This window comes from Periplaneta americana, chromosome 13 (assembly GCF_040183065.1).
Source record: "Periplaneta americana isolate PAMFEO1 chromosome 13, P.americana_PAMFEO1_priV1, whole genome shotgun sequence".
In the NCBI taxonomy this organism is placed as follows: domain Eukaryota; kingdom Metazoa; phylum Arthropoda; class Insecta; order Blattodea; family Blattidae; genus Periplaneta; species Periplaneta americana.
The window spans coordinates 62,773,395-62,784,648 of NC_091129.1; the positions used below are offsets into that span (position 1 = coordinate 62,773,395).

The 11,254-nt window shown below is 34.0% G+C and overlaps 1 protein-coding gene across 4 annotated transcripts in view; it reads left to right on the forward strand.

The window, feature by feature from the left end:
* Suv3 (Suv3 helicase) overlaps positions 1 to 10,450 on the forward strand; it is a 50,902-nt gene extending 40,452 nt beyond the window's left edge. For all 4 annotated transcript variants that reach the window (XM_069843368.1, XM_069843369.1, XM_069843370.1 and 1 more), the window contains 3 exons: positions 1,641 to 1,840; positions 4,240 to 4,355; positions 10,267 to 10,450. In XM_069843368.1, coding sequence (XP_069699469.1) covers positions 1,641 to 1,840; positions 4,240 to 4,355; positions 10,267 to 10,341 — 391 coding nt within the window. In that variant the 3' untranslated portion in view covers positions 10,342 to 10,450. The remainder of the gene's footprint in view (positions 1 to 1,640; positions 1,841 to 4,239; positions 4,356 to 10,266) is intronic.
* Positions 10,451 to 11,254: the final 804 nt, after the last annotated feature.

Genomic DNA, 11,254 nt, shown 5'->3' on the forward strand with positions numbered 1-11,254 from the left:
GACTCAGTTTCTCAAAATTATTCCAGAAGGACTTGGTCCACTCTAGTTGTGAACCCCTCAAATTCATCTTTAGCAAATACAATTTTATTGCAACCTTTCCATCTTCCATTAATCTGTAAGCGACACTTAATATTATTGTTTCAATTGTTGAAAATGACGGAACGAAAATAAATATAAAGAAAGAAAATGTGTACGACGTAATTTGATCATTAGTAGCCTACTGGTAGCAGAACTAAAGTTCGCCATTTTAATTATGAATGTCCCAATGAAGAAATTAAAAATACAAAATAATTGTATAGGATACAATTTATTTTGTCTAATAAATTGTTGGTACCACTGCATTAAGTTCCATTAAGGAAAGATTTGAAAATCTGAATGAATGTAATAATGTATTTAAATTTCTTCTTAAATTCAGGGAAATGAACAAAGATGAATTGTAAAAAATCTTGTTCTGATTTAGATGTATCCTTTCAAATTAAAAAGGAAACGAAAATATTGAATATATTAATGGTACTGAGCTCTTCAGTGAGCCTGTAACATACAGAATTTTGCACAATGACGTTACCGAAACTGATCCATTAAAAAACTTGTCAGAAATGATGTTATCATTTCCTAATCTCTTTATAGTTTTCAGAATTTTTCTCATATTACATTCTAGTGTACTGTAGCACCAGGAGAAAGGAGTTTTTCGAAACTCAGGCTTACAATAACTCATTTAAGAACATCAGTGAGTCAAGAAGGGTTTAATGATCTACAAAAAGAATTTTGCGAAAAATTACAATTATCAGTTATTGTTGGTGAATTGGTAAATAACAAAGCAACAAGAGCATTGTTCTAACTCAGTGGTTCAGTTGCTTTTGTTTCATATTTTATAAATTTTATTTTGTTATAAAGTTGAAATAAATACTGTATATAAAATTTCATGAATTTTCTTTGCGTGGTACTGTCAAAAAAATACATACTAATAATCTACCTCGGAATGGGTTAGATTGTAAATTAAGTCTTGAATGTAGATTTATTAAGGGCAGTTATTTTTTTCTAGCACTCAGGCATCTAGCAGCCCAAAATTGGCCCTAAATGTAAGACATCTATGAAAGCATAAAATTGCAAGAACCATTTCACATCCTTTCTAGTTTTTATTAGATGTCAGAAGACACCATCCGGTGTTAGCTGGTAGAGCAATCTGCAACTGAAAGTAGGAAATGTAAATGGATAAGAGAAGACCAATACATTATTAATACAGGACAAATCCTAACAGTAATATATATATATATATATATATATATATATATATATATATATTTATTTATTTATTTATTTTTCATGAGAATGGTACTTCCTGTTTGCACATGCAATTCTGCGAATTATTTACTGTATCTTACTTTTTATTTATGTTCACTTTGCAAGAGGAACTAGACAAAATTTGTATTCTATCTATTTATCAAAAACATCTCTTCTCCATCTCGCCTATATTTGAACACAATACTGGAGTCTCCATAACCACTGGAATAACCAAGGACAATTGCAATAGGATAAACATGTTCCTTTTCTTTTGTACTTTAATTGTATACAGAGTATTTCTTTAAAACTTTCACTTAATGAAGAGTGATATTGAGAACATTTTGCACCTACTGTTTCAGCTACCGATTCATGGACTTGTTCCCTGCAGCCAACCTGGTGCGTGACATGCAAGGAGAACTTGACGCCATGATTCAGCAGGGTGTTTTCCAGCTAACTCGCTTGCTCAAGAACTCTGAAACAGGTGTCAGTAGTGGAACTACTTCTGCTATTGACGAAGATGATTTTGCTATTAACCACCACAAGCAATCCTATTTAAGAGGTATAATTTCTTAATATCCTAGATTTGTGGCTTAAATCTGCTTCTACAAAAATTTTTGCAGTGGCTGATAAATCTCTAAATTGCTTAATCTTGAGTAATGAGAGACTGAAATAGCTCGGTTCCATTTTATATTTTTAGTTATAATTGAATTTATGTCCACTGTGAGTTTTGTGGATTGAATGCAACATATGGAAAACAGCACAATTAGCCAGACGTCAGTATTGTCGACTTTATCATGACATTGATCTGTGTTCAGATGTGTGTCCTGATGGACAAGTAGCCAATGGGAACCACAGAATTTGACACCAATACCTAAGTTATCTACTGGCTTAGTTGCCTCATAAGTGATGCCTTATTGGTATCAAACCAGTCTTCGGACTGTTGGCTAAACTTACAAACATAAGTTAAAAGAATATGTAACACTTTACAGCAAATTTCTGCTGTATATGATGAATTAAATGCCATGCACTGACAATGTACGACAGGAGTATACAGTATTCAGATTTAACTTTACGTACATTAATCAGTGTTGTTTGTTGTTTAGTCAACTGTCCCAAGGCAGATTGGAACCTCATAAGTGACACCAATAAGGCAGCACTCATGAGGCAACTAAGTCAGGAGATAATTGAGGTAGGGGTGACTAGTTCTTTTCCCCCTCCAATGTATACATTGCTGACTATATTACATTAATCAGACTTCAGATATGTACAAACAATTGTTTTTCCTCTGACACATATTGTTAAGTGAGATTAACATTTTTTTAAACTTTGAAAGGCTTTAAGTTAATTTTGTACTAATATTCTTCCAAACTATAATTGAAGACCTTCACGGAAAAAGAATGTAACATCAGATTCTTGAAATTTGTGATGTAGGTGGAAAATGTAATTTTAAACCATTTATTTTATAACCATTCAATTATTGTATTTAGTGGCTAAATATACTTGTATCCTTATTTCTGCAGTGCCCGGGAAAAGTGACATTAGTCAGTTTCCACAAACCTTTTTTGATAATTTATTGACAACTTACACTGGTTTATGTCGATTTGATTTTTTTCTATATGAATTATTGTAATGGGAGAAATACTTATTTCTCTTTTTCCAAGCGAGGAGATGTTCCGTAAGTTGTCAATAAATTATCAAAAAAGGTTTGTGGAAACTGACTTATGTCACTTTTCCCAGGCACTGCAGATTTAGTCAAATGGTTGTGATAATGAATGTAGGCCTAATAAAATGTGCACCTGAAATTATTTTCCTTTCTTCTGAAAGATAAATTAATTACAGTTATGTTGGTTACCACCTTATTCTGGGGAGGTCTTCAATTAAAGATTTTTTTTTCTTTTTATTGTTCATTTAGACGTATCTCTGTTTTATTGAAAATATCTCATTTATCTTCTTACTTTTCCTTTTTTTTTTTCATACACAATGCAGAACTGCATGCATTGTATTCTTCACCTGACATAATTAGGTACATTAAATCCAGACGTTTGAGATGGGCAGGGCACGTAGCACATATGGCCGAATCCAGAAATGCATATAGAGTGTTAGTTGGGAGGCTGGAGGGAATAAGACCTGTGAGGAAGCCGAGACGTAGAGGGAGGATAATATTAAAATGGATTTGAGTGAGGTGGGATATGATGATAGAGACTGGATTAATCTTGCACAGAATAGGGATCGATGGCGGGCTTATGTGAGGGCGGCAATGAACCTCAGGGTTCCTTAAAAGCCATTTGTAAGTAAGTATAGACTAGACTCAGAATCTGTCTCATCTTTATATAGATGTGATATTAAAACATATACTTTAATTTTGTTTTGTGATGAAGATCAAATCATTTTTAAGTGACAGTAACAAGAAAACATAATAATATTCACAATGAAACTTGAATGAATATTATCATCGTCGTCGTCATCATCATGTATGATTGGGAGATATCATTCAAGAAAAGTAAAATTTAAAAAAATTACGGTTTATTTAGTGACACTCGCAACTGCCGAGGTTATATCAGCGTCGCCGGTGTGCCAGAATTTTGTCCCCCAGGAGTTCTTTTACATATTAGTAAATCTACTGACATGAGCCTGTCGCATTTAAGCACACTTAAATGCCATTGATCTAGGCCGGGATCGAACCCGCAACCTCGAGCACAGAAGGCCAGTACTATACCGACTATACTACCCAGGCTGACTCAAGAAAAGTATGATGTTCCAAATAGAGAGAGAAATAGAATTTGAAATAAAATGAACAAGAATTGAGGAGCGAATAGAAAAAGCTACAGGATTATGAGCTTTATACTTGTCATTCATATGATTGTAATAAAGTATCTTATTTCCAGCATATAGAAATGTATCATTTATTGTTTGCAGATGCCAACTGATATTAATAGACTATAATTTTTTAATTTTCAGGATCAAAAGATAGTCATCCACCCCGTGTTGGAGGAGGTCGCCTTACTGAGAGGCTTCTTGCACAGGGTCTGCTCACACCAAATATGCTCCAGGAACTGCGAAAGGAATGGACACAGGTAAGCATTATGTATTAATTTTGTACTTCTCTAGGTATTATTTTTGTTTTAATGATGATAATTTCTGTCACAGTATTGTTTTATTTGAATTGATTGCCTTGCATCTTGCTATTAATATATCCCCAAATACTACAGCTTTATGTAAGTCATTACTTCTTTTTTCCCTTTCTTTCTTTTTCTTTTTCTTTTTTTTTTTCTTTCTTCTGAACTCTGTCATGACAAGCAAGTAAGTTACTTTATTGTACTTGGATTATATTCGTCCATTTACTTAATCATATTCTTCCCACATGATATATGTTTGAAAATAGTGTCTTTCATTTTTCAAAATGTGTTACGTTATTTACCAGTGTAATAGACGCACTTCGCCCCCCCCCCCTCGATTTTTATAACAAAAAAACCGGGGTGCATCCTTTATGCGAGGAAGAAATTATAGTGAAAAAAAAAAAAATGCCAGCTCGAATGCTGAAATAATCGATAAAATACATAACAATATGTGGACTGTGACTAACTTATATATCGATTGCTTCGCACTAAAGGCGATCGATAGTTCGCAGTAGTTGCATAAACAGATGATAACTTGTGACAATAAATACAGTGACGATAAGACAAGACACTTTATTGTTATTATTAACCTCATTAGCCTTACCACATTCACTGTCAGGTTCAGCATCACTGCAGATGTCCTAATAATACTGCGTTGTTAACTGGAGAGTACTGGTACCTATATTTTGCACACATAAAAAGAGAACCAATCATAATTAGTGGTACCATGCATTTTTGTTTAAAAACTTGAATTTAAACATAAGTAGTGCATCCAATCTTACGACTTTCGATATTATTAAAACGATCTTTGTTTAAAATGAGATGCATCTATTATGTGGGAAATTTTTTTTTTTTTTTTTAATTTTAACGCGAAAAATTATGGTGTGTCCATTATGCAGGGGCGTCCATTACACAGGTAAATATGATATATGCCAAGATTACTTGATTTTCGGATTCATTTCTAGAGGATATGGTGTTATCCACAGAAACTCCCATGCGTGAGATTAGTATCCATAAGGATAAAGTCTACTATGTATTATAAAAGTAAAAAGAAAATTAGTCCTGAATAAGATAATACTTCAATAGATATAGTAATAAGCCTGATATTGCACGAATCAGTATACCGCAGATTTGGATATAACTCAGTGAAAAGTATGTCATTGGTAAAGAATTATCTTATTTACCAGTGAATATAAATGTTGTGAAGTTTTTAACTTCTGCGTCGAGAATTTTTTCCGTGGTGTAAACAATTTAGAGCAATATTGTATGCAATCACATTTGAATTCTCACTTACAAAGTTATTGGTTCTAGGCCTACAGTAGACTGTACAATTACAGACAGTGTTTAATTATTGCATTTTATATTTCATAGGAAAGATGTATAACTAGTAACTTTCCTTTTATTTGTATGTTTGATGACATAAAATTGCCTATAGCAGTGCATTATGTCACAGTCTTTTTCCCCCTTTCTCCCGTTATATCGTTGGTTAATTTACACATTACCTTCCGATATACTGTGGATATGTTATAACATAGGGTGAAGTGTGTCCCTTGACAGCCACGTTATATCTGGCTTTCACAATTTTTTTAAGAAATGATTACACACACTAGCTCATAACGAAATACAAAAATGAAACTTGATAAATTGATCTAATAAGGAAGAAAGGAATGGTGAATTGTTAAGAAGAGATATAGATTGAACAATTGCTGTAATGAATAAAAGAAAATTACAATGTTTGAAAGATGCTCTAATAGTGTCATCTTTAGGTGAACAAAAATACGTATGTTTAGGTGAGAGCCAGAAGTGTATGCAGTTATGTAGGCAAAGGAACAAAGATTATACAAGGTTTCCAAGACAGAAATGTATTAATATAAGAAACATAGAAGGAAAATAACAAAAGATATGGAATGTGGGAAGAAAATATACTCTATAACATACCTGCACAAACAGCGCTCAACGAGCGCGCGCGCACACTCTTTTGGAGCTGGAGAATCGTGTTTACCGCTCGCCGAAAAGGGGAGGAAGATACGTCAGAATGACATAGACTTGCTATAGGTAAAGGAGAGGGAAACGACCACTCAGTTATCTAGTGGACTGCAGTGTGTAGGCCTATTCTCAGTAACTGTTTCACGTTGCTTACCTACTGCTACAGTACAGTATGGAGGAATCTAAAAGACAGAACATAATATTTAACATTTAATGATTTACAGCTCGAACTTACTGATCTTCAATGTGACCTAAGGTCTAAAGATTGTTTGAATAATACTACTAGCCTGGTTGAGTTTTACAAGACTAAACCTTAGCAATAATATCCACGACTACACAGGCTGGCTGTGAAATTGATTGCTATGTTTGGCTCAACATTTATATTTATGAGCAACTGTTTTCTATAATCAACTTTAATAAAGGCAGACATCGAACATCTGTAACTGATGTTTCGTTACGATCAGTAGGCCACTGTTCCTTTGAGTTGGCAACAGCATAAAACCTCGTTTTGATGTACTGGTAAATAAAAATATAACAAAATGATATTGTACATTTAAGTAGCTATAGAATTTCTGTTATTTCTGTAAAATAAATATTTCTTTATTAATTAATAATAGTGCAAGATAGTTTTGCAAACACTGAACGGGAATTCATTTCATAAACACTCGTAATAGTACTTCCTTTTCCAAATATTTTGTACGAGATCACCCCTTCTTCCAGTCCATTCTTATACAGAGTGCAGCTAATATCTGCATTCCACTCATGAGCTGTGAGCTGGCTTGGAGAGCGCAAACCTTGTGCAGGCCTGGTCTATAATGTAGTACATTTGTTACACACTTCATTTAACTGATTCACACTATCATACTTATTTTAACTGACCAGTGATACACTAAAAGACAATTGAAATGGTGGTAGTAAAATGCGAGATATATTCTTAAATAATTCACTCCATTAGTCAAGTGCAAGGTTTATGCAGTACAACAGCAGAGTTTTGAATGCACCAAATGAAAATGCAGATGTAGTAAGATCTTAAAGTAGGTTAGCACAACGAAATAAAGGGGCGAAAAAGGTGTGTTTCAGGGAATATCATTCAAATGAAGAAAAGTAAATTTCCAGTTAATGTTGACCAAAGCGTTAAATACGTAATTATGACCGCGTTGCCATTTTATTTGTGATCTAGAGAAAATACCTCGTCTTTTACAAAGAAAACATTTAGCGGCCATGAAATTATTCACCACTTTCATCATATTATTGTTTACCAATATTACAGAACAAAAACTATCATAAGAGCAATGACCGACAGGATCATTTTGGCTGTCTGGACATGTGAGGATTGGATAATAAAAACCTAAACTAACCAAACCTAACCTTCGTATAATATGCAAGATGTATAACCGGAGTAAGAAGGGATCTTATTGATTTGATCTGGAATGTACACACGAAAATAAATTCTAGTAAGGATCACGCTGCCACTGCATGAGTGATCCGCGCAAACGCCACAGCAAAACTGTTCTGTCGCGAGCCCCTCATCTAAGCCACACAATCTACTTGCAATATTTATGCAGATACATCTTGTCGCTAAGAATGGTGCTATCTCTCTGAGAACGAAGGAGGTAGGGAGGAAAAAAAAAACAAATTTCTCCTTCTAATGACGCCACAGACCAATGTCATGTCCTTATGTTGGCAATATTGTGTATTTAGTTAAATTTGGTCGTAACCATAATGGCACGATTCGAAGTTACCGTAGCAAATTCTCTAGTTTAGCGGCATTTTATATTTCAGATTTCTTGTGTTGTGATTTCCTAGATTGTAGATTAGTAAGATTATAGATTAGTAGGTAGGAATTTTTTTCTTAAATTGTCGTAGAGAGTATGTGCTGCTCCTTTTACAAAATCCTTAATGTGTATGATGTCCATGTCCTCATGAGATTTCTTGTGTTCTGATTTCCTAGATTGAAGATTAGTCAGTAGAAGTTTATTTATTTATTTATTTTTTTGTTTATATTGTTGTAGAGGGTGTGCTGTTCCTTTTTTCAAAGTCCTTAATGTGTATGACAGCCATGTCTTCATGAAGCTGCACTATGAAAGTTTAATATGTGCAGAATACAGAATTACTGACACTGTTGGTCTTGTAAAGATGAATCTTTAGAAAGCTTAAAGCAGAAGAGGGAATAGTGGGTATAATTGGAAAATGCGGTAAATTTTAAATGTTTCCTCCATAGAAGTTTGTTTTTAGTTGAATACCAAGATACAAGGTGCAATCAATATATTTCCGAACTGCACTTGTGTTTATTGTACTGTTAAACACACATGCGTAACTGAAGATCATTGCTTCCATGCCTGTTGAGCCAGTCTATCAAACAGCGTCAGAGCATCTTTAAGAACTGGGCTTCTACATGTGATTTGTGCAAACATGTCAAGGACCTGTTGCGATTTTTCCTTAATCTCTGCTAATAACACCTTATGACTAGTCTTCTCAGCCTTTCAAGTGATGCATTTAGTATAGATTCTAGGCGTTTCCTTGGTTCTAGATAACTTCTCCATTTCCTGTGTCATGTATGTTGCCTATATTCAGGGCAGTCCGGAAATTTATTGATTGTCCTTTGTATTTAGTGTATGAGAGTGTAGTATAATTTTTCCATTTGTAGTGGAAGGATTGGTCTTACTTTGTGAACACTGTAGACCTACAATGCTAGTTTTTCTTTTCATATGCATCACTTTTATGATAAAGTGTCAAAACATATATGTTTCTTACCTTTAGATGTTGTTGATTTAACATAAATAGTACCGTAGTAGATTGATGTTATTCATTTTCAGTTATGGAAATAATTGATTTGGTGTTAATTTTGTTTATGTTTATTGTAGAAATGAGGGTTGTATTAACATAGAAGTTTGATGAAAGAATTGTTACTTGAACTAGCACTCTGGTAGAATTTTTTAACTTGATCTAGTAGTATTGTTTCTTTCAGGAGCTTCATATTCAGACTGTATTTGTGTTTTTTTTTTTCTTGTATATCAATCTGAGTTGTGAATTGGTCATAGCACCTTGCTTTTTAATAATCTGGAAAGATTGAAACATTGTTTTTAGGACAATATGAAGGTGATGTATGGGTAGAATCAGTATTTTGTAGAGCATAATTTTCCTTCTTAAGCTGAAAACCAGTGACTTAAGCAGTGGAAATTGTTGGGTTGTACAATATGAACATTTGGATGTCATAGAGTCTATGTGCTTGTGCCATAATGATTTATCAAGAAGAATGCCAAGGTAACTGACGTGGTTAGTGTATTCAATTTCCTGATTGTTTATTCTTTTTGGCATGTTGTAAATATTTTGATTGGCTTTTTTCGGAATTTATAGAGACACGCCATTTTTTAACTGTTTCGTCAAAACAGGAAGAGAGGAATTGCAGAGACAGCGTGTTCAGGACTGCATTTAACACTGTGTCACAGTGTCTTCAGCATACAGAAGCCTGTTGATAGTTGAGATATCAGTTGTTTACAGACAGTGTGAAATGGGACCAAGTACTGACTCTTGAGATACACCAACTTTTACTATTCAAGCTGACGATAGTTGGCCATCTATTCGAACTTGGGGAGAATCTCATTTCTAAATAACTTGCCAGAAGTAATGTTAATGGATGATGCTAGATTTGCTTTAATATTATGGAGTTGTTTGTGTGTAATGCTGGCACATGGCACTACAATAGAATGTTATACAAGCTATTTAATACTTCTATCAGTAGATGTCTCCCTTTACGACTAGCCCTTATTATGAAGTTTTATTTTGTGTACGATGTTATTGTTACATACATAATGATTGTTTTGCAAGAAATCCTCATAGTAGTGAAATATAATTGAAATTATGGTAATTATTTGTATTTCAGACTGAACATAAGGAAACTAGTGAAATCCCTTCTTCACCTCCAAAGAAGCCTCGACAAAAGAGAAAACCTAAATGAAATCATCAGTGAACTTGAGAATATAAAACGAAATTTGTGAACATGTTTTATAAATTTGTTGTAAATTTTTAGTGATATATAAATCGAATATATTGCTTTTGTTTATTCATTTATTGTCTTTTATCAAGGAAAAATCCAAAAGGTTAATTCTTTACAGCAGTTTGCAGTTCTTTAAATATGAATGTGAAATTGCATACACCGGTTCTTCTCAGTGAATGGATTATTCAAGAGTGACGATACTTTAAATCATTGAAACATTGTTAAAAATAAGGTTGCATATACATAAAAACCATTTCATTTATAAAATAATGGGTTTATGTAAAAACTGCAATATTAATATAAAATTGCCACTGCGTAGGCCAGTTGGCTGAGGCACTTTCCTGCCAATCTGGAATTGCACTCAGGTGTGAGTTTCATTCCCGCTTGAGGTGATTACCTGGTTTGGTTTTTTCCGAGGTTTTCCCCAACCGTAAGGCGCATATCAGACAATCTGTGGTGAATCCTTGGCCTGATCTCGCTATTACCAATTCCATCGACGCTAAATAATCTAGTAGTTGACACAGCGTCATTAAATAACCAAGTAAAAAAAATATATATATAATTCAGATATGACTGGCATCTTGTTTGATCATCAATATTAAGGCCTACACTCAGTACATTTCGCTTGACGATATGTGTCAGAGGAAGAACAATAATTGTTTGTATGCAGCTGAAGTCTGATTAGTGTAATATGTAGTAGCTAGTTGCGATGTATGCAATGGAGGGAGAAAGAAACTGGTGTCTACACCTGTGGAGTAACTGTTAGCGCGTCTGGCCGCGAAACCAGGTGGCCCGGGTTTGATTCCCGATTGGGGCAAGTTACCTGGTTGAGGTTTTTTCTAGGGTTTTCCCTCAACCCAATATGAGCAAATGC